Source organism: Physeter macrocephalus, chromosome 18 (genome assembly GCF_002837175.3).
Source record: "Physeter macrocephalus isolate SW-GA chromosome 18, ASM283717v5, whole genome shotgun sequence".
NCBI lineage: Eukaryota > Metazoa > Chordata > Mammalia > Artiodactyla > Physeteridae > Physeter > Physeter macrocephalus.
The window spans coordinates 55,079,436-55,104,080 of record NC_041231.1 but is presented as its reverse complement, the minus strand read 5'-3'; the positions used below and the strand labels follow the sequence as shown (position 1 = coordinate 55,104,080).

At 39.3% G+C, this 24,645-nt stretch overlaps 1 protein-coding gene across 14 annotated transcripts in view; it reads right to left on the bottom strand.

Annotated features, from left to right (window-relative positions):
• The window catches only part of CLASP2 (cytoplasmic linker associated protein 2), a 180,249-nt gene extending 168,304 nt beyond the window's left edge, over window positions 1-11,945 (bottom strand). For 3 of the 14 annotated variants that reach the window (XM_055079803.1, XM_055079796.1, XM_055079806.1), the window contains exon 1: window positions 11,576-11,941. In XM_055079803.1, the coding sequence (XP_054935778.1) occupies window positions 11,576-11,770 (195 nt within the window). In that variant the 5' untranslated portion in view covers window positions 11,771-11,941. Of the gene's footprint in view, window positions 1-11,575 lie in introns of all 14 variants that reach the window. The other 11 variants (XM_055079800.1, XM_007125237.4, XM_055079799.1 and 8 more) reach the window with 6 other exon arrangements.
• Between the last annotated feature and the right edge of the window lie 12,700 nt (window positions 11,946-24,645).

Sequence of the window (24,645 nt, the reverse complement as noted above, 5' to 3'; positions counted from 1 at the left end):
TCCTTGGCTGTGCAAAAGCTTTGAAGTTTCATTAGGTCCAATTTGTTTATTTTTGTTTTTATTTCCATTTCTCTAGGAGGTGGGTCAAAAAGGATCCTGCTGTGATGCATGTCCTAGAGTATTCTGCCTATATTTTTCTCTAAGAGTTTTATAGCGCCTGGCCTTACATTTAGGTCTTTAATCCATTTTGAGTTTATTTCTGTGTATGGTGTTAGGAAGTGTTCTAATTTCACTTTTACATGTAGCTGTCCAGTTTTCCCAGCACCACTTATTGAAGAGGCTGTCTTTTCTCCATTGTATATTCTTGCCTCCTTTATCCAAGATAAGGTGACCATATGTGTGTGGGTTTATCTCTGGGCTTTCTATCCTGTCCACTGAGCTACAGTTCTGTTTTTGTGCCAGTACCATACTGTCTTGATTACTGTGGCTTTGTAGTACAGTCTGAAGTCAGGGAGCCTGATTCCTCCAGCTCCACTGTTCTTTCTCAAGATTGCTTTGGCTATTCGGGGTCTTTTGTGTTTCCATACAAATTGTGAAATTTTTTGTTCTAGTTCTGTGAAAAATGCCATCAGGGTTCTTTTTGAGGTGATGAAAATGTTCTAAAATCGACTGTGCTGTCATGCATACCTACAAATATACTTAAAAAAATGAGCTGTACACTTCAAATGAGTGAACTGTACAATATGTGAATTATATCGATAAAGCTACTTTAAAAATTAACTGAAAGTGCACCAACAGACACGCTCATACACAAAATTTAATAGATGATAAAAGCAGTATCTCAAATCAACAGGAAAAACATGAACTCTTAGTAAGATCTGACTTAGGAATCTACCCTGAAGATATACCAGCAAAATTATGAGAAGACACACAAAGATTATTGTAAGAGACTGGAAACTATCCAAACATTCATTAGTGGTATGGGACAGATTCAAAAAATTATGGTACATCCACACTAGAGAGTACTATGACACTTTAAAAATAAAAATGAGGGCTACCCTACTTCTGCTATGCAATGCTCTCCAAGATATATTAAGTGAAAAAAGCAAGTTGGAGAAATGCACGTGTATATTTTAAAAAGGGGACTACAAATAGATTTAGTTATAAATGTTTATTTAAAATATAACAACAATGAAGGGGCTTCCGTGGTGGCGCAGTGGTTGCGCGTCCGCCTGCCGATGCAGGGGAACCGGGTTCGTGCCCCGGTCTGGGAGGATCCCGCATGCCGCGGAGCGGCTGGGCCCGTGGGCCATGGCCGCTGGGCCTGCGCGTCCGGAGCCTGTGCTCCGCAACGGGAGAGGCCACAGCAGTGAGAGGCCAGGCCCGCATACCACGAAAAAAAAAAAAAAAAATATATATATATATATATATATAAAACAACAATGGAAAGATAATCAGAAAAAAAATTTTATGGTTGGCAATAGGCTATAAGGAACAGAGAAAGGAACCAGACTATTTTGAATATACCTTCTTTGTAGCAATAACTAATTTCATTGAAAATCAAATAAAATAAGTAAACCTAAATGTATACTCCATTAGTAGCATAACCACACAGAAGACTATTCCAAGTGACTTTAAAATACAGCAATTTGGGTTTCCCTGGTGGTGCAGTGGTTGAGAGTCCGCCTGCCAATGCAGGGGACACGGGGTTGTGCCACGGTCCGGGAAGATCCCACATGCTGCGAAGCGGCTGGGCCCGTGAGCCATGGCCGCTGAGCCTGCGCGTCCGGAGCCTGTGCTCCGCAACGGGAGAGGCCACAGCAGTGAGAGGCCCGCGTACCGCAAAAAAAACCAAAAAACAAAAAACAGCAATTTGACTATTATCTCTCCAGTGGGATATACCCTAAGGACAAAAACGAAACTGCAAAGAAGAAACTGTCAATGTTTTGAGAAATTCTGTTGATAGAAGGAGATATAGATGGAAGATATATAATAGTAAAAACAGCAGTCCTGAATCTGAATTAGAATATCAGTATGAACTCATGATATATTTTTCTTTAAATTAAACCTAACCCTATGCATTGAAAAAAATCTGGAAACAATGATCAGATGAGTAACAATAAGTTCCATTAGCACCCACACTGTAGTTTCCACATACCATTTCCCACAAAAAGGAACCAAAGCTTCTTGGAGAAGTGGCTGATTCCAGGGCAGGATCAGAAAATATGATCTCATTATACCAGATAGCAAAGACTCTATCAAAGATTATTAGGGTCATGTGATAGAACAGCTTGGATATTAATAAGGATAATAACTGGGGACTTCTCTGGCAGTCCAGTGGTTAAGACCCTGCCCTTCCAATACAGGGGGGCTCGAGTTCGATCCCTGGTTGGGGAACTAAGATCCCACATGCTGTGCAGCGTGGCCAAAAAAACACCAAAGAAACCAGCCTGAACATTAAAAAAAAAGGGGGGAGGATAATAACAGTACTGTCTTGAAATGCATTAGATATAGTTAAATGCAAGAGTTCATAATGATAACAAAAACTATCTGGTCAACGCTGGAGGATACTAGTTATTTTTACCTCATTATTTTGACAATTAGTAAATAAAGAATCATACAAACTATATAGTTTATATATAAACTATACCACTGGGTAACCAAGTACTAGTAAACAGTGTAAGTTTCTCTTTATATAAGTATTCCAGCTAATGAATGAAGGAATGACATAATTAGAATATCATTTTGCAAACCCTAATGAATAAGAGATCTAAACACTGAACATTAATGGCTGCTACCATCACAGAACAAGACCTTACGTGCCTTCCTAATGTTATATGCCAGCTGGTGGAAGAAGAGCACTACTTATGAAGTAGTCTTGCTAAAAAAAAAAAAAAAAAAAAAAAACTGATTCTGATCAAACTTTAGATCCAACTACCAATTTATAGGAAATACAGAGAAAACATCATAGGAATGAAATCAGCAAAATCCAGACTGTGGGAAACTCTACCACAAACAAAAGCCAAGAATTTTTTTTAAAAGGCACTGAGGCAGAAGCAGATTAAGAGACTTACTAAACATGTTAGGACTTCCCTGGTGGTGCAGTGGTTAAGAACCCACCTGCCAATGCAGGGGACACAGGTTTGATCTCTGGTCCAGGAAGAGTCCACATGCCGCGGAGCAACTAAGCCCATGAGCTATAACTACTGAGTCCGCATGCCACGGTTACTGAAGCCCGCGCACCTACAGCCCATGCTCCGCAACAAGAGAAGTCACCACAGTGAGAAGCCTGCACACCGCAATGAAGAGTAGCTCCTGCTCGCTGCAACTAGAGAAAGCCCACGTGCAGCAACGAAGACCCAACCCAACCTAAATAAATAAATAAACAAATAAACATGTTAACTGAGGTAAGCAGAATAATGGCCTCCCAAATGTGTTCACATCCTAATCCCCAGACCTGTGAAAAGATTAACTACATGGTAAAAAAAACTTTAAAGATGTGGTTAAGGATCTTAAGATGGGGAAATTACCCTGGGATTATCCTGGGCCCAAGAGTCCTTATAAGAGACAGGGTGGAAAGTCAGTCAGAGTCAGAGGAAATGTGATGACAGAAGCAGTGGTCAGAAAGAAAGATCGGAGGATGAGATACTGAGGGCTTTGAAGATGGAAGAAAAGGCCATAAGCCAAGAAATGTAGGCAGTTTCTAGAAGCTGGAAAATTCTCTAAGGTCTCCAGAAGGAATACAATCCTGCTGAAACCTTGATTTTATACCAATAAAACCCATTTCTGACTTCTGACCTCCAGAACTGTAAGAAAATAAATGTACTTTGTTTTAAGATACAAAGTGTGTGGTAACTTGTTACAGCAGCAATAGAAAACAAATATATTAATGAATCACAACATGTGAACCTTATTCAGATCCTGATTTTTCTTAGAACAACTAATTAAAAAATTTGTACTACATTTTTAAAAACTGGAAATTTAAACCCAAGATATTTGATATCAAGGAATTTTTTATGTATAATAATAGTATTGAGGTTATGCTATTTTTTTTAAAGAGCACTTATTGATATCTTTGAGACATTAATAGAAAGACTTAACTGATGAAACACTATATTTGCAATTTATGACAAATTCAATATTATAAAGATATAAAGTCTTCCCCCCAAAAGATGACATCCAATGTAATCCCAATAAAAAGCCACAATTTTTGGTGCAATCTTGACTAGCTTGTTCTAAAATTCGCATGGGATAGTAAATAAAGATCCAATAATAGCCAACACATTCCTAAAGAATCTGGTGAGTGAATATGACACAGCAAACATCAAGATTTACCATGGAGCTACAAATAACTTTCTTGAATTTCCATTTAGACATCTTTCAACTTAGCCTGCATCTTGGCTAAGGATCCTTTCAGTAGAATATTAAAACCCTGAAAAAAAGAAGAAAAAACAACTAGAGCAGTATTCCAATTTGCTCCTCACCAATTTCTTAGGAACTCAAATGCCTCCATTCAGATCCTTTAAAAAAAAAGCAAAAATAATGTACTTTCTAACATGTATATATAAAATATAAAAGCAAAAATATAAAACATATTATATAAAATATACAACAATAAAATATTTAAAATATATAATATATGGGAATTCCCTGGTGGTGCAGGGGTTAGGACTCGGCGCTTTCAGTGCCAGGGCCCAGGTTTGATCCCTGGTGGGGGAACTAAGATCCTGTAAGCCTCATGGTGCAGCCAAATTTTATATATAAATGTATGTATGTGTATATATATGTATGTGTGTGTGTGTGTGTATATATATATATATATATGTACATAAAAGCACAAATAACATACCTTTTAACAGGTAGAAAAACAGAAACCCCAAAAAGCAAACTTTGGGCTACAACCAAGCTTAAATTTTACGGTGTTTTTAAGCCACAAAACTGAAATTTTAAAAAATGTATGGGGAATTCCCTGGTGGTCCAGTGATTAGGACTTGGGACTTTCACTGCCAAGGCCTGGATTCAATCCCTGGTCAGGGAACTAAGATCCTGCAAGCGGCATGGCATGGCCAAAAAAAAAAATTATGAAATTTTATTAATCCCAAGAAGTCCCAGAACCCTTAGGGTCATTTTCCTATTCTTTGTTTCTCTCTCTCTCTCACTCCCTTTTTACCTCTGAATCACAAGTGGTTGAACATCTTTGAGTAATGTGACATCAATAAACTCACACGCAAGTTGGCATCTTGGCGACAGAGTTTTAATTCAATATAATGTTTAATCTTCAAAATGATTTAAATCAGAAATGTTGTCAACCAACAATAGAGCTAAGTAATTGCATGCGACAGTAATTACCCCCAATTTAAGAATCACAACTGGGAAATCCTTGGCGGTCCAGTGGTTAAGAATCCGCGCTTCCACTGCAGGGGGCGAGGATTTGATCCCTGGTGGGAGAACTAAGATCCTGAATGCCGCTCAGTACGGCCAAAAAAAAAAAAAAAAAAAAAAAAATCACAACTAAGAACTTTCCATGTAAAAGTCAGAAAGCCTGACAACAAGAGTTCTTGAAATCTAGGTAGGACATAAGCTTAAGTCACAGTCATGGATTTTTTCCACCATAGGTGCAACAGAGAAAAGGCATGTATTATTCATAACAAGCTTACTTCTGTAATGCTCCTTCTCTCATTAGGAAATACTGTAGGTGTATAGGACTTTTTTTCCCCCACACAAATTAACTCAGCATCTAAGAAAATGAGTAAAAGAATGGGATAGAATAATTGGCAAGTGAACATGTATGCACAGATCAAATAAGTAAAACATGATGGCTTACAAATTTTGAAAACCTGAAGAGAAATATCAGGCTTTTATATAAATATATTAAAAAACTATTTCCCTCAAAAAAGGAGGGAAATAAATAACTTAAAGATACTGATAAATTCTAGGTAGAGCAAGGGGGACAAGACAGGAAGTATAACCCAATATTTCCACTGCTAGACACATAACCAAGAACAATTATTGGAGACACACAATATTCTTCCCTGCAGCTCTGCATCCCAAAGGTACATGGCCATACTTGGTAGCCCTGCTGCCAGTCATTTAAGTAAATAAAAGCCCTGTTTGAAGTTATCAGAGGCTAACACTTTTGTGTGTGTGTACACAGTTTTACTATATGAGGTTTCCAGGAATGCAGCCAGCAGATAAATCAAGTGTGCTTTCACACACTTTCACTGATTCTACAAATACTGAGAGCCTGCCATGGGTATAAGTGCTGGAAGGTGGGTAAGTACAGTAGTGGGAATCTTAATAAATTCTAGTTCCTTCAATTTTCTCAGTGAAGTAGGCAGCAAGGCCATCAGCTGAAACTGATGATGGAAGCAGAACTATTGATAGGTCTGAGGGGAGGGGAACAGATGAAAGAATGAATGAACCAAGAAAATATAGGAAGATTGCCAGGCTCCAAAGAGGACCCACTTGAAGTCAGGAATTTAAAATGAAATCAGTTAGAGGTTTTGTGTTTTTCTTCATCCACCTTCAGTTGCACTGGTTCAGGTGCAGGGTAGGTAGAGTTCAATTAACTAGGATTACATTTTATCAAATGAGAACCACAAAGGAAAAGTGAGGAGGGAGAAGAGAATTAAAAATGAATGTGGGCTTCCCTGGTGGCACAGTGGTTGAGAGTCCACCTGCCGATGCAGGGGATACGGGTTTGTGCCCCGGTCCGGGAGGATCCCACATGCCGCGGAGCGGCTAGGCCCGTTTGCCATGGCCGCTGAGCCTACGCGTCCAGAGCCTGTGCCCCGCAACGGGAGAGGCCACAACAGTGAGAGGCCCGCGTACCGCAAAAAAAAAAAAAAAAAAAAAAATGAGTGTAAGGGTGTGATTGACTGACTAGGATATTTAAACTCAGACAAGAGGGATAATGGGACAGTTAAAACTTAAGTGAATTGGATGTCACATGGGGTGGTCAATCTCTTTAAGATGGTATAGTCAAAGAAATAAGATTCAGAATTTATAGTCAGAGAATATCACAACCACCAACAGTAATGCTGCTGGTGAAGTCTGAATAACGAGCAACCACATACCTGTAGTAGTCTGAATTGGCATTTATAGCAATATGTACTGATGCAGCCATCTGACTAGCATTATGTCTTCCTGGGTAGTCAGGCTGGCACATTTACATATTGAAACATTTTATCTCATTATAAATTATGTGTAATTTTCCTTTATAGTACAGTTAGGTCATTACTGGGATTTTTTTAAATGATGTGTATTGAGTATTATCTATAAATTTTATTTCAGGATTGTAAAGGGGGCATTAAAAGGCGGCACTGAATCTGACAGGGTTCAGAATCACCACCCTACAGAAACTCTCATGCACATGTACAAGGTGACAATGCAAAAGGACAATGTGAACAGGAAAAAGTTAAAAACAACCTGGATGTTCTTCCTATATGGCAGGTAAAAGGAAGAGACAACATCCATATATAGATAGACTTCAAACTAAAAAATAGTATATTGTAAGAAATTGATGGTTTATAAGATATACAATCAAGGTGATGCTAACATTGAAAAGTATCATCCTTCAAATGGCAAAAGGGCTGTGATTTTGGATTACAAGACTTGAAATCCTAGCACATTACTAGCCCAGCACTAGTTATATAAATGGTACTTACTGTTTTCTCCATTTTTAGGGTCAACTTGTTATAGTTGCAGATAGATAAAATAAAAAAGTGAGAGTAGAGCTGACAAATGATAGGATATTGAAGTGGTTTACAAAAGTACAGAAAAGGAAAGGAAAATCCTGATCTCCCTTGGTTTAAGTACTCCACCAATATACCAGGTCTAGGACCTACGCCAAGATACTTTTATCTTCTTTTCTACAAAATAAGGAAATAGTACTGACTTTCTAAGGCCACCATAAAGATTAAAATGAGATAATGGAAATAAAACACTTGAGACAATGCCTGATACTCACTAAGGACTCTTTAAATGGTGGGTATCATATTTAACTGCATTTTATAAGGGACACTTTATTGCTGTAGTACCATTTTAAAGTTTGGGAACTCATGAAATCACAGGACTACCCTTACCAAAGTCAAACACCAGAGCATATGTATTTGTATTTTATATAATATACATACCTATTCCCACTTTTTTTTTTTTTTTTTTTTGCGGTACGCGGGCCTCTCACTGTTGTGGCCTCTCCCGTTGCTCAGCACAGGCTCTGGACGCGCAGGCTCAGCGGCCATGGCTCACGGGCCCAGCCGCTCCGCGGCATGTGGGATCTTCCCGGACCGGGGCATGAACCCGAGTCCCCTGCACCCCTGCATCGGCAGGCAGACTCTCAACCACTGTGCCACCAGGGAAGCCCTTCCCACATTTTTAATCTTCAAGTATGATCTCTCCACTGGGATGAAGACCCCAACCATCCATTTAACATCTCAACTTGGATGTCAAACAACCTTCTCAAACCTAACTTTTTACTTCCTTCACCCAACTTGTTTTCTCAGTCTTCCCCATTTCAGTAAATACTACCCTCTACTGGTGCTCAAGCAATGCAACTACACCTAACTGCTCTCTCTCAATGCTCATATTCAATGCACGAGGAGGTGCTATTGGCTTTACCACCAAGTCACATACCAAATCTTCCACTTCTCAGTACTGCCACTGCTACCAAACAAGCCTTAGCCACCATCGCTCTCCTTCTTCTTTTGCTGCTTTACTGTCCACTGCCCACAAAGCAGCCAACCCTCTACATAAAAACCTCCAATTTAGAATAAACCTACAAAGCTCTTTCTACCTGCCTCCTCAACTTCACCTTTCTGAACACCTCACTCACTTGTAAACTCTAGCCATGTTGGCCTTCTTTATGTTCTTCAACAGAACTAGGTTCTCTGCATTTGCAGTTTCCTCTCCCTAAAGGCATTCTTCATTCCTATATTTCTTTCCTGTCTGTAGTCAAATTTCACCTCACTTCCTTTACTTCCAAAATAGTCTCATCTTCCCCTCATTCTTTCACATTAGTTGATTTACAAACACTTGTTACTTGAAACTATTCAATTTTTATACCTATCTGTCTCCAAGACAGCAGTGATCTCACTCTTCCCTCCTTTAAATCACTCCTCAGTGAGGTCTTCAATGACCAACTATTTAAAATTCCAACATCTGCATCCTGCCCAACACTCCTATTCCCCTCGCTGCTTTTCTCCAAAGCATTTACCACCATCTAACATACTACAGATTTTAGTTATTTTATCTTGTTTATTCCTCTGCCCCCACGAGAATCTAAGCAAGGATTTCTGTCTTTTTTTCACTATTGTATCCCAAGTACCCAGAATATTGTCTGTACATGGTAGGTCCTCAATTAATATCCAAATGAAGCTGAATGAATAAGTCTTTCTAGTCTTGTTCACAGCTGGGTCTTCAATATCTGGAATAATACCCAGCATATAAGTATAGTCACTCAAATTCACTGTTATTAAGAAACTCAAATTCTGAAGTACTATCAAATCCAAAGAAAAACTATATTTTGTTCAGCATAACTTGAAATATAAGTACATTTCTATTTGTATGTATGTTCAAAAATTCCATGATACACTTTTTTCAAAAGATTTAAATATTCATTGTATCTTGAGTAAAAAATGATGACCTAGCTTGGTAACTTAGTTTATAAATCCCAAATAAACTAAATAGAATGCCCTCTCCCTAACAAAGTCAGAAAAGCTCTTATACTACAGAATTCAGTAGAAAGGAGGGAACTAATGATTCAAGGAGAGATCAGAATTAATGGATTAATGTCCTTGAGAAGGCAAGAGGGCAAGGGATACACATGACTTCATACCCCTGTGGGGGGATTGGTAGAAGTGGGAAAGATAGATAATTTGTTCACTGTAACAGAGAAGACAAGAGTTATATGGGCACAGCTACAAGGAAGTATGTAGGTGAGGATGTGGGAGTTCTCTTCGGATTTCTGAAATTGTCTCAGGCTACAGTATCTACTGAGGAGCATGGAGAGAATGTGTAGTAAAGAGATAAGAACTTAAGTCAGATCCCTGAAGGATTCTAACTCTTAAGGATCAGTTAAAGGAAAAACATAACACTGAGTAGAAGTAGCGCTTAGAGACAAAAAAGAAAAAACAGGATATTGTGGTATCACAGAAGCCAAAAATATGTTTCAAGAGATGGGGCTGCTTAACTGCCATTCACTGATGGTACACTGAGGAGTGAAATGGCCCAAAGCCAGTTCAACCACAGCCAGCGTAGAGATGACACATCAACCTTCACTTGGGAAGGATAGCAAGCATTACCAAAGAGCCGACTTTCTACAGCAGCCTAGGCTGTAACACAAAATCAACTATCTTGAGTGTGTATGCTCTTCTTACAGTGTAAGTAAATTTAGCATGTTTCTTCCAAAGAAATAAGACTAATCCCCTAAACAGTAATGACATATTCTTAAATATTAACTTTTCTCAAAGTTTTTAAAAATAATAAAGAGATAGTATATGATGGAGCACTGAGGTGGTTAATTCTCAAAATATTATTCTTGTAAAAAGTCAAACCCTTCCAAAACTCATATAAGTGTCACCATTAAATCTGCATAATAATTTTAGAGTTTGCTTTTCTTCTCCATGATGATAATGCTTTTAAAGTACAGCCTATTCGCTGGGTTATAAGTATCCATTACTAAGAAGAATCACTTCACAGGACGTTTGGGCCAACATTTTAAAGCAACACTGCCACCAGAAGACTAGAAAGAAAAGTTACTGCCAAAAACCACAGTTCAGGCTGATTACAGAATATTTACCTGGTCTCCCAACTTGGCTACATTACAACCTGCCTACTACCGGCTCTTCAGAAACACTCATTCCTTCTTGTACCTCATCCTTTTATTTTTTGTCAGCATCAGCTAACCTGCTACGGCACGGTTTCAAATCCGAGTCAGTCCTCAACTGCGGCAAAACAAAATGACAGCATTCAACTGCCTTCCGTCGGCCATAACGAAAAGCAAATAAATAATGCCATGAGGTCAGCATCTTTTCATTAGATTTAACGGTAAACTTAATCAGGCACGCTATTAAGCTCTAAAGATGCGTCAGACACGAAAAGCACAACCTTCCAGACACACACACACACACACAAACTATATAAGAAAAAGAGAAACAGGCGATTAAGTAGGATAAAAATCACTAATGAACAGGGATTAACTTGACATCTTTCAACTTAAAATTTGTATCCTCATGTCCTACGTCTTGGTCTGGGTAGTGTTTACATAGGTACGTACAAATGTAAAACGTCTTCGAACCTTTTATGCATGTAAATGATCACTGATTTTTTAAAATACGTGATGAAACATTATATCCTACTGGCAAGGAACTCCGCACGGTGCGGTGTCACGGAATCACTGAATTTGTCACTGTTCACAATTGTGAAAAAAGTTGGTCGTGGTGGGAAATCGGTCTCCGGCTCGAGTTCGGAGAGGCAGGCTCCCCGGTGGGGGCGCGTCGGGGGACCCCGAGTCCGCGAGGCGGTTCCGAGGTGTCCGGCGCCCCCCCGGGGGCTCGCCCGGCCGGCCTCGCACATCCGTGATTAAAGGGCCGACGGGGGAGGGCGTGCCCGGCCAGGCCGCGCCGCCGCCGCTTACCCGATAGTTGCTCGAACCCACCCAGCCGGTGAGAGTGTCGACCGTCTTGCCCAGACAGCCCAGGTCCTCCTCCAGGTCTGGGATGGCGCCGGGGACGCCGAGGTAGAGCAGCAGCTCCTGGCCGACCTGCAGGCGGCCGCCGACGTCCTTCTGCTGCACCTGGGCGCTGAAGTACTCCATGCAGCGGGGCTCCATGGCCGCGACCGCTCGCCCGCCCGTGAGGGACCAACTTTCGCCGAGCGCCGCCCAGCCGCCAGCGCGGGGCCCCACGGGAACGGGAGGGACGCGCTGGGTCCGGTCGAGGCGCGGCTCGCGGGGCGCGGCGGGTGCAGCGTCAGGCGCGGATCGGCCCCCAAACTAGTCAAACTCGGCGCCCCCCGCGCCCCAACCCGCTTCAGAGGCCGCGGCCGCCGGCGACGTCAGCGCGCGCGTGACGTCAGCGCGACGCCGGCGGGCGAGCGCCCGCCCGCCTGTCCGGACTTTAGCTTCCCAGAGGAGGCGGGGGCGGGAACCGTTGGGGACAGTGGGACCTCTGCGGGGAATTGGGGTCGGACTGTGTTGGCACCCCCGGGAATCCCACACATCTCTGCAACCCGCCATCTCAGCAGCCTGCCCTCGCCCTGTAAAATCGAGAACACTTCCAGGTTTTCCTCCACTTGAAACCAATACTTGGGAAAGTTTCTGGTACTAGGAATTCCACTTTCCCATACCCACTCCCGGTTTTGGGGGTTTGTTTTGTTGTGGTGGTGGTTGTTGCTGTTTTACTTTGTAGAATACACTTCCTTATTTAAAAAACAAACACCATGACTCCTGCTTCTGGTTGGGTCACCATGTGATGCTTTTTTTTTTTTTTAACAAAGGTTTAATTTGCAGAGTAAAGTGCACAGATTTTAAGTGTTCAGTCCCTGTGCTTTGGCAAATGTATTCACCAATGTGAAGAGCTACCAGCCTACAGAAGTTGGAGCACGTTTTCATCACCCTAGGAAGTTCAAGGAACATCCCAGTCAATAACCACTGCCTTGCCAAGCATTTCTAATCGGATTTCTATCACTGTAGCATAGGTTTCCCTGTTCTTTAATTTCACGTGACTGCACACAGTTTGTACTCTTATTAACTCAGGCTTCTTTCTTTCTTTAGCATACGTTTTAAGGCTGATCCAGTGCTGTTGGTGTGTCAGTAATCCCTTTTTATTGCTGACTAGTATTCCATATATGGAAGAACCACAGTTCGTGACCCAGTCACCTGTTTATAGACAGTTGAGTTGTTTCATTTTTCAGTTTTCCAGCTGTAACCAGCTATAACCATTAGTGTACAAGTCATTGTGCAGAGACAGGGTTTCATTTCTCTTGGGTAAATACCAAGGACTGGAATTACTAGGTCGTATGAGAAGTGTATGTTTAACTTTAGAAGAAGCTGCCAAACTGTTTTCCAAAGTGGCTGGACCATATTACACTCCCAACAGAAGTACTCGGAAGTTCCAGTTGCTCCACATCCTCCACAATATTTGGTATGGTTGGGTAATTAGTTTTAGCCATTTTAGTGTGTGTAAACTGGTCTATTATACATTCTAAATGCACATTGGGGACTTCTCTGGCAGTCCAGTGGTTAGGACTCCGCGCTTCCACTGCAGGAGGTGCTGGTTTGATCCTTAGTCAGGGAACTAAGATCCCGCATGCCCTGCGGTGTGGCCTAAAATAAATAAATAAATAAATAAAATTTAAAAAAAATAAATGCACATTGTGTTTAGCTTCCTGCCAATTATTTCCAGCCACAATTTAATAATTATTTTATGTATCTGTCTCCTCTATTACACAGAAAGCTCCAAGATCATTTGTATTTTCCCTTGGATGGTGCTTGGCAAATAATGGGCACTCAATCAATTTAAGTTGAACAAGTGAATGAATGTAATGAAGTGCTTGAAATGTTCACAGTAAGAAAATAATAACAAAACCAATAATAATACACTCTCCAAATTCAAAGAAACCTCTCTTCTGTGTTTACTCTGAGGTTTTTTCTATATTTCTCTGTTTCTCCTTGTATTGTAATGTAAAGTTTCTTCCATCTTTAATTGACTGTAATCTCCCTGCAATTAGGCCTCAATCAAGTAAACTGTAGTAACTGTTCCTTGAGTGTCTAAAGTTTCTGTTCATAAGGGTTACAGAAGAATATAAAAAAAGGGTCCAATCCAAAGAAGTTTGTTTTCTAATTGCCAGGGACCAGGTGCAGTATGTGGTATAGAAAAAAATGTAGGAGGCTCTGGATTCTAGGTTCAGCCCTACCTGTCCCTGTGACCAAAAGTTACTGCTGCCCTAAGCCCTCTGTTGTCTCCATTCACCTTTCTGAACTTGTGTAACTCAAGGTCTTTAAATTGATAACTAAATAGTCTTCACGTTATAAAATAATATTATGGCATTTGAGTAATGTTGGAAGTACCTATGAAAAGTTTAGTAACACTGGTTACTATTACCTATGCATCCCCTCTGTGTGTTTCATTAATTCATCGACAAATATCTTCTGAAAGCTTGTTATGTGCTACACACTGTGCCAGGGTCCACAGATACAAAGTTCATTTAGATCTGGTCTCTACCCACAACAAACCTAAGTACAGACAAGAAAATCAACATTCCCAGGATGCGAGGATGGGTAAGCAGAAGGTATTTGGAAGCCTATATGAGAGGCTTCTTATCTAGATGGCACTGAGAACGGGGGTAGGAGAGGTGTAAACCAGGGAAGGCTTCCTGGAGAGGTTTATGTATAAATTGAGTTTTGAGAATATATAGGAATTAGCTAATTAAAGAAGTGATTTTTTTCATATGCTCCAGCAATCCCACTCCTGGGCATATACCCAGACAAAACTATAATTAGAAAAGATACATGCACCCCTATGTACATAGCAGCACTATTTACAACAGCCAAGATGTGGAAACAACCTAAATGTCCATTGACGGATGAATGGATAAAGAAGATGTGGTACATATGTATATACAATGGAATATTATGCACCCATTAAAAAGAATGAAATAATGCCCTTTGCAGCAACATGGATGGACCTAGAGATGATCATACTAAGCAAAGTAAGCCAGAAAGAGAAAGAGAAATACCATATGATATCACTTATATGTGGAATCTAAAATAAGACACAACTGAACATATCTACGAAACAAAAACAGACTTACAGATATAGAGAACAGACTTGTGGTTGCCAAGGGGGAGGGGAGGGTGGAGGAGGGAAGGACTGGGAGTTTGGAATTAGCAGATGCAAACTATTATATATAGAATGGATAAATAACAAGGTCCTACTGTAATAGCACATGGTTCAACATTCTGTGATACTCAACATTCTGTGATAACCCATAATGGAAAAGAATATGAAAAAGAATATATATATGTATAACTCAGTCACTTTGCTGTATAGCAGAAATTAAACACAACATTGTAAATTAACTATACTTCAATAAAATATTTTAAAGTGTTTTTTTGAGGAATAACATGTTTATCTACAAGATGTAGTCTTGACTATTTAAATTTAACGTTGTTATTTTCGTTACATACCTACTACAAATCTACTTATTTCTCTGTAGCACTGTTGTCTGTCCTCAGTTAAATATCATTAGAACAGAAAGTTCTCAAGCCTTCTAGTTCACAGCACTTTAGTATCAGTGATTTTTCACAGAACCTTAGACCAAAAAAAACACCTAAGAAATACATCTACTGAATAGTAAGAGCCAAGCAATAAGTATTCACATCCTAACATCTTAGTAGGCATTTGGGGAAAAAAGTGCATTTTCATTTCATTCTTAAATAGGCACACTTACTTGTGAGATATCTGCACCTGTTGGTACACTGCACAATTTCTCAAACCTGGGAATCAGACTAGACACTGCCTGTGGTATAGTGCTTCTCATGTACCACTGGCTTTTTATCACAGCAACCACAGAAAACACAGCCTTGCAAAAATGGCATCAATGAAAGAAATGTACCACAATCTAATGTTGAAACTTCTAACTCCTTGGAGCTAGTAGTTCACTCCATGAAGGACAGATGCCAAATATCACCATTTCCTTTTAAAATTCAAGCTATCCTGGAAGGCTCTTGTTGAGTTTATGGCAGCACCCTGGGGTACCTGAGCACATAATTTAGGAACCTTGGCAGACAGATATCTGATGATGCCCAAGTTATAAGAGAGACAAAGAGAACAGGAAATGAAAATAGCAGCTCATGAAGGAAGAAGGCGTGGGTCCAATGAGAACTGGCCTTCACAAACGCCATTGCCTGAATAGCTCAGCTTGACACATGTTAGGTCTTTTAATCCTCCAAGCAACCCTATGTGGAAGGTATTACATCCCCATTTTAAAGATGAGAAAACTAAGGCACAGAGATTAAGTCTCCAGCCTCACTCATGATTTCAGATTCATGATTTAAACACAGGATGTCTGGCTTCTCCCAAATAGATAATTTTAAAGAAAAGAAAACAAACAGAAAAGTTTGGAATTTACTACCAAAATAATAACACTCCTTGTGTTATTAACTGCTATTAACTGTGTTATTAATATAACACAGTCTTTCTTTGAATATCCATATAGTATTTCCACTGAGAACCTGCTTTTCTCTGAACTGCTGTTAAAAAGAAAAGAGCAAGGAGACACAGAAAATGGGTAGAAATATTAGGGGAAAAAACAGCATAAGAAACATCTACATTCTTTTGTAATCAGTCACTAAATGTAACTGGGAGCACAAGTCTATTTTTAACTGGCAACTAGACTGAAATAGATCATTTAAATACAGGAGACCGACTTCCTGACCTATTTGTTCATTATTTATGATAATAGTGGAAACTTTGAGTCGACTTTCTTCTGACACTGGACTTTATTTTCCACATGGAGACTGATAGACAAATCACGACACTGCTAGTTTGAAACCATACTTCCAATAAATATCCATCAAGAAGGGCATTGTGTTAGGTACTAGAGTGGCAGAGTGGGGGCATTGGGTGGCTCACCAAAGATAGATCACAATCTCTCCTCAAAGGTTAAGAGGGATATGTACACGAGTGTTCAGAGCAGCGTTATTCATAATAGCCCAAACTGGAAACATCCCAAACATCCGCCAACTGGAAAATAGATGACTGTGGTATATAGCCATACAATAGAATTCTACAAGGCAATAAAAAACAAACTACTGATACACTCAACAATGAGGATGAATCTCAAAAACACCATGTTGGGCGCAAGAAATCAGACCCAAAAGAATATATACTCTGTGATTCTGTTTACATAAAGTTCTAATACAGGGAAAACTTACTGATGGTGATAAAAATTAGAAGAGGTGAGTTATCACAAAGAATGGGAGTCAGTGGGTATTGACTAGGAAATTGACTAGGGCCTGAGAGAACTTTCTTCAGTGATGGACATGTTCTATATCTTGACCTGAGTAGTGATCATTGCAGTATATGCATAGGTATCAATTCAACAAGTTGTGCACTTAACACTAGTACATGGTGTATTTACTATATGTATGTGAAAACTAATAAAAAGTGGGGGAAAAAAGTTAAGACTAGAGAATTAAAAGGAAAATAAGGGATAAAAGAGTTATAGTCTATTGCAGGGCTATCCAATAGAAATATAATACATATGTGACCATAAAATATTAATATATGTAATTAATTTTTTTCTAGTAGCCACAGTTTGAAAAGTAAAAAGAAATAAGTGAAGTTATATTTAATAATATATAGATTATATTTCATATTTTATTTAATGATGTTTTAAAACAAGACTGAATAAAGTTATAGGTGATGTTTTCTTACATTGTATATTTAATAATTTTATTTATTATATTTAATATTTTATTAATATTCAAATGTTATTTAGAACTGTGATCAAAATGAAAATTGTTATTAAAATGTTTTATATATTAGACAGTGCAGGTCTATTGAAAATAGCACCAATTTAGAATTAGAAAACTCAAGTTCTGATATTACTAGCTGTGTAAACTTAAGTTATCTGTTAACTTCTCTGAGATCCAGTGTTTCAGTCAAAATAAAGGAAATTAGGGGGAATTCCCTGGTGGCCCAGTGGTTAGGACTCGGTGCTTTCATTGCCAGGGCTCGGGTTCAATCCCTGGTCAGGGAACTAAGATCCCGCAAGCCACGTGCCGCAGTCATAAGTAAATAAATAAAGGAAATCAGTAATGACTGTAGAGCGAGAGGCTCCTACGTAAGTCTCACATATGTCTTGTTGGGTATGCCAAGAAAGCAAGGCCCTAACTGTTACCAACCAGGGTTCTTGGCCTTCCTTAATCAACAGAAATTGATCAGCAGCCATACAAGAAATCAGGCAAGGCTTTATTGGGGCCCCTGCTGCAGCAGGAGGGAGCAAAAACAAGTAACAGGTGCCCTTGCTCACTCCCCCAGGGGGGCGAGCAGGTTCCTTATATGGGGTGAGGGTAGGGGTATGTCATGGGTCGGGCTGGAGGGTTGGCTTAGGTGGTCTGCCCACCCCTTTGGTGGTGTTGTGTGCAGGGGGCATGTGCAGTATCCTGCTTTTGCTCCCGACACACTGTTTTTACTCCTGGCTCTTCAGAAGTGGCAGTTGGGTTTTTGGTCTTTTTGTATCTGATTGTCTATAATTTGCCCCAGTTGCACATGGGCACAGTTATTTTTAGTCCCTCACAGTTTCTCTGTATTTTGTTGCTCAAGGAGACATTTGTCCAGGTGCAAGCGCTGCAGTAAGGGGTCCCAGGTCCCAGGTACCAGCTTGTCTCGTGGCCTCTCTTTACCTAGTATGTTTTCAGTGAGCAACCTTGAGGGATGAAATAATGTCTCCCTCCAAGACAAAAAAACAGGTTTACGTAGTGCTTGCTCTAAAATGGAGGATTCTCCAGCTTCTGTTTCTCTTCTGTAACACAACCCCATGAAATTTGGGAGGCAAAGGGGAACCGTTGCAAACATGAAGCTTACATTGCGTATTTTGCCATGAGTAGAAAAGGCCTTTGTCTCTGACCCAGAAGTCTTGGGTCTTCTGTTAGCATCTATGAGACAGCAAAAGGCCAAGTTATTAGCTTGTAAGTAAGGTAAAATCAAATGCCATCACCCACCACAAAGACTTTTTTTTCATTTTTTGGTAAAAATCAAATGAAATCCATTGAGGAGTGGATACGAAAAGAAAATATATGAAAAAGAATATATATATATGTATAACTGAATCACTTTGCTGTACGGCAGAAATTAACACAACATTGTAAATCAACTATACTTCAGTAAAATTTTTTTTAAAAAAGATTCCATCAATGTAGTAAATATTTGAAAAACAACATTAGGTGGCATACAATTAACCCCTAGACAAATGAAACACAAGTATTAAGGAAGTCCAGCTAAAAAGATCAGACAAAACTTCACAGGTTGCTCTGGAAATTAATGATGAAATAGACCTACCTGTCCCAAAAATATTTGTTGTAAAATTATTTCTATGAGTAAATATTTTCTCACAAATTTCCAATATAAGAAAGTCAAAAGTGGATTCCCAATGAGCAGAATACTTTGTTGAAGAAAGGAGCTAAGAGTTAAAATGGGGATCCATTTCAAGATGAATTGAGAGTTACAGAGTTTCCATCACCCTGCCTATTAGGAAGGCTCTACCCAACCGTACCACCAATGGCTTCAATTCTCCTAACTTCCCACTATGGCCCTGGGGTAGAGAAGGACTTATTTATGTAATACTTCAAATGGGAAATACCTTTGGTTTTCCTACCATTTTTAAGAATTTGAGTTAAGTTCTCTAAGGGATAACTCAAATCCAGAAGGAACTTAAATGCTTCTTGGGGAGAAGAATTTAACTCCAAACTTTCAACTCCAAAAATATATATGTTACCATGGTAAATGTGGGAATAGTCATAAATGGGTATGGTCCAAGGTGGGAAATATTATTCTCACATGGCAGATTTAAGAGACACTTTTTAAGATAGGAGCAAATGAGGTGAGTGGGAGTATGGATGTGATTTCATCAAGGAGAAGCAGAGAAGGGATCCCAGGGGCAAGAAGGAATCTGGGTGTAGAGGCAGGAAATGCCAGGCTGAGCTCAGCAATCATGGCCGGGCCAGTTTGGCTGGTTCCTGGGACCTATATGGAGGAGTTCTTGTCAGAATTTTTAAGCCCTAAAAAGGTTTTGTCACATACATTCAATAAGGAAAATAAACAATATCCCACTTTTTCATGGCAGCCAATCTTATTTTCATAAAAGCCTGGAAAAATGTAAAATTTTATGTGTAATGAATCATAGGAAATTTTGGTGGTTTGATATTATCATGGTGTCCAGTGAGGTTTTCCCATCCAATATATCAAAGGTGAGTTAGCCTGTGGTAAGAAAGCCCTGAAAATATCGCTGGGAGACATTGCATTAATGTGAGACTTCTTGCCCAGTCCACAAGGATACACCCAGCCAGTATTTTCAAAAATAAATTTCCCACCTTATAAGACTGTTTTTAATTTTTTGTGTGATAAAAAAAAAGAAAAAAAGAAAAAAGATCTAACTCCCATAAAATCAATTCCTGATCAGTTGCTTCTGACTGAATATTTTGTTACAAGTGGCACTTTTTCATTTCATTTAGCAGTGAGTTTTCTAAGAAAAAAAAGCACCAAAAAGTTTGTGTTCTGAAACTCTGGTTTCTGCCTGATTGTCTTTACTAGTTATTACTTACTGAGTAACAAATTACCTCAATTTAATGGTTGAGATCAACAATATACATTCATAATCTCACAGATTCTGGTGGCCAGGAATTTGAGAGCAGCTTAGCTGGATGTCTTTGCTCAGGCTCTTTTAGGAAGCTGCATTTAAGACATCAGCCAGGACTGCTGTCATCTGAAGGCTTGACAGGGTTGGAGAATCTCCCTTCGAGGTGGCTCATGTCCATAGTCGTGGGCAGGAGGCCTCAGCTCCTCACTGCATTAATTTCTCCATAGGGCTGCTTGATTGTCTTCATGACATGGCAGCAGACTTTTTCCAAAGTCAGAGATCCAAGACAACGGAGAAAGTGACAATGTCTTTTATGGCCTCATCTCAGAAGTCACACACCATCATTTCTCCAATAGTCTTATTATTTACAGAGATGTGGGAGGGGACAATACTAGGGCATGAAAAGTGAAGGCAAGAACGGGGATTATTCTCGAAGCTGATACCACACTATCTTTAATTGTAATACTTTTAAAAATTGATAATTGTATTTTCAAATGGGAACAGGAATCAATAGTGAAAAGGAGTAAGTTTTAATAGTAAGTTTGAAACAGTGAGAACAGGAGAAATTCAGAAAAACCTGAAATTATTGAAGTTACTGACAGCTCACAACTACCCAAATTTCCCTGTACTTATTTTGACAGTGATGTATTCCAGTCATCATTTTAACAAGCCAAAATCCATCTAAAATGTAGACAGATATAATCAGATGTTTAATACAAATTTCTATTATTGTGGATGCGTGAATGAGACTGAAGGTTTGTATCTGGTTTTTGAGAAAACTGAGTAATAATTGCCTGGAACCATTATATTTGAAGTGACATTTAAAAATCAAACTTGCAAACTTTTTTTAGCCATAAAGAAAGACGCCCTGACTACAACATTACAATAAAATTCACACATCAATTAAAAATTTCATAAAGCTCCCAGACTGACTTTTTAATTACCTTGGAAACTGATGTTTATTTTAAAAATATGAAAAATTGGTGACATGCTACATGGTAGATATTTCCAAATCTGTTTAGGTCAAAAGAGGTTGCCAATCTGGAAAATGTGTTCTTATAAAAATAGCACAGTTAATAAACACACCTGAGTATGATTTTTTTTAAAGTCATATGTAATCCAGTTCTTTTTCCTATAGTTGAGTGAATGCACGGTTGTTATTAATTAGGAAATTGTTTATTATATTTGTAATGGTGATGTCTGTGAAGATGTGTGTTGATAAAATAACTGATGAAAATATTTTCAACCAAATACCACACAGCATTTTCTGGAAATAAAAGTATGGGAATATGCAGAGATGAAGCCAAATATATTATGGACGGAACTCCAGAAGTGGTAACCCACATCAAGCCTCCTGCTACAAGAACACATTTTTGCAAATAATCTGTTTTTGTATTTTTTCAAGGGCTAGTAAAGAAGTAAACGTTGCTTTAAAAAAATAGTGGTTTGATCATTTCTTCTTTTGAATAAAATTTATAATGAACATGTTGATTTTGAAAGCTTTCTTTACTATGCAGATGCACACTGGCTTAGTCAGGAGTAGCAGCTGGTCAAAGTTTTCTAACTTAATATTGAATTGTTATTTTTGTTTATAAAAAAAAGAAAGAAAGAAAATGCCATGACAAAGAGTAAAACTTGGATTAAATGAATGAATTCATTATAAGTGCACCTTATCAATAAAAGTGGCTCACAAAGATGAATAATTTGCATTTTAAAAGCTAAACGCTCAAATGACAATTACAAAGTAAAGCTAATATTTTCACTGCATGTGACAAGACTACTGGAGCAAAAATAAAGTCTGAGTTAGGAGAGTTCATGGTGGAACTGAGTTGTTTGAGACTTCTGGTTCATTTACATTAGATTTTTTATATTTATTTATTTACTTAACTTTAATTTTTTTTTTTTTTTTTGCCATGTCCCACTGGCATGTGGGATCTTGGTTCCCCGACCAGGGATCGAACCCGCACCCCTTGCAGTGGAAGTGGGAAGTCTTAACCACTGGACCGCCAGGGAAGTCCCTACGTTAGATTTTAAAGATTGGCAGTGAACTAAAAATCATCAGTCACCTTTCTTCAGTGACTGAAAAAAAGTCTTTTGATAAGTAAATATCTTAAGACAGTGATCCCCGACCTTTTTGTCACCAGGGACCAGTTTCATGGAAGACAGTCTTTCCATGGACGAGGCAGTGGTGTTTGGGGGAGGAGTGTTCAGGCGGTAATGCAAGCGATGGGGAGCCGCAGATGAAGCTTCGCTCTTGCCTGCCACTCACCTGCTGTGCGGCCCGGTTCTTAACAGGTCGCGGACTGCTCCTGTCCACAGCCCGGGGGTTGGGGACCCCTGTCTTAAGAGAATAAGGGAGCTGGAATGATCAGAAATGAGTTCCATCTGCCCATACACCAAAGCAATTCAACCGTGTGGTGCACTGTGGTAGGTACCTATACATTTGTTCTGCCTAACACCATTTCCCATCCACCTTTGGGTTGCAACCACTTTTCTTTTGGGTGATGGGGAAGACGGACCAACTGTTTTTGTTTGCCCTGGCTCAGTTTTAGCACTTACAGTTCTGTGTATGGGAAACTTTATAGTGCTGGGAAAACAGGAAGCATTGGTATATGAGATGTGGAGTGGTGACAGGCTCCTTTCTTCCCAGATGTAGGTGTGGCACTTGATCAAGGTGTAATCACATACTGCATCCTACCCACGTGGTCACAGTGATTGAATGAGAGATGGATTTGAGCAAAGCTGGTCTGTCTCTGCTCGAGGTAACAGGGAAAATGAACACTTTTCAATTTGTACAATTCACCATGACCACCATTTTGATTGCCATGTGGAAAGATCCTTCCCTAGAAGTGGACAGCGTGATCATTTGACCCCTGGAAACAGCCACAGATGAAGCCAGCTGCAGCCCTGGACTTTAAACTTAATAAACTATAAATTCCTTCTTGGCTTCAGCTGCTTTGAGTTAATTTTCTTTTTTCAGTTTTTCTCTCCTTTTTTTTTTTTTTTAACACTGTACTGGAGTATAATTGCTTTACAATGTTGTGTTAGTTTCTGCTGTATAACAAAGTGAATCAGCTATACATATACATATATCCCCATATCTCCTCCCTCTTGTGTCTCCCTCCCACCCTCCCTATCACACCCTTCTAGGTGGTCACAAAGCACCAAGATGATCTCCCTGTGCTATGCAGCTTCTTCCCACTAGCTAGCTATCTTACATTTGGTAGTGTATATATGTCAGTGCAACTCTCTCACTTCGTCCCAAATTACCCTTCACCCTCCCTGTATTCTCAAGTCCTCTATGTCTGTGACTTTATTCCTGTCCTGCCCCTAGATTCATCAGAACCATTTTTTTTTTAGATTCCATATATATGTGTTAGCATACGGTATTTGTTTTTCTCTTTCTGACTTACTTCACTCTGTATGATAGACTCTAGGCCCATCAACCTCACTACAAATAACTCAATTTTGTTTCTTTTTATGGCAGAGTAATATTCCATTGTATATATGTGCCACATCTTCTTTATCCATTCATCTGTTGATGGACACTTAGGTTGCTTCCATGTCCTGGCTGTTGTAAATAGTGCTGCAATGAACATTGTGGTGCATGACTCTTTTTGAATTATCCATTGTATGTATGTGCCACATCTTCTTTATCCATTCATCTGTTGATGGACACTTAGGTTGCTTCCATGTCCTGGCTATTGTAAATAGAGCTGCAATGAACATTGTGGTACATGACTCTTTTTGAATTATGGTTTTCTCAGGGTATATGCCCAACTGTGGGATTGCTGGGTCATATGGTAGTTCTATTTTTAGTTTTTTAAGGAACCTCCATACTGTTCTCCATTGTGGCTGTATCAATTTACTTTCCCACCAACACTGCAAGAGGGTTCCCTTTTCTCCACACCATCTCCAGCATTTATTGTTTGTAGAATTTTTATGATGGCCATTCTGACTGGTGTGAGGTGATACCTCATTGTAGTTTTGATTTGCATTTCTCTAATGATTAGTGATGTTGGGCATCTTTTCATGTGTTTGTTGGCAATCTGTATCTCTTCTTCGGAGAAATTACTATTTAGATCTTCTGCCCATTTTTGGATTGGGTTGTGTTTTTTTTTTTTATATTGAGCTGCATGAGCTGCTTCTATATTTTGGAAATTAATCCTCTGTCAGTTGCTTCGTTTGCAAATATTTTCTCCCATTCTGAGGGTTGTCTTTTCATCTTGTTTATGGTTTCCTTGGCTGTGCAAAAGCTTTTAAGTTTCATTAGGTCCCATTTGTTTATTTTTGTTTTCATTTCCATTTCTCTAGGAGGTGGGTCAAAAAGGATCTTGCTGTGAT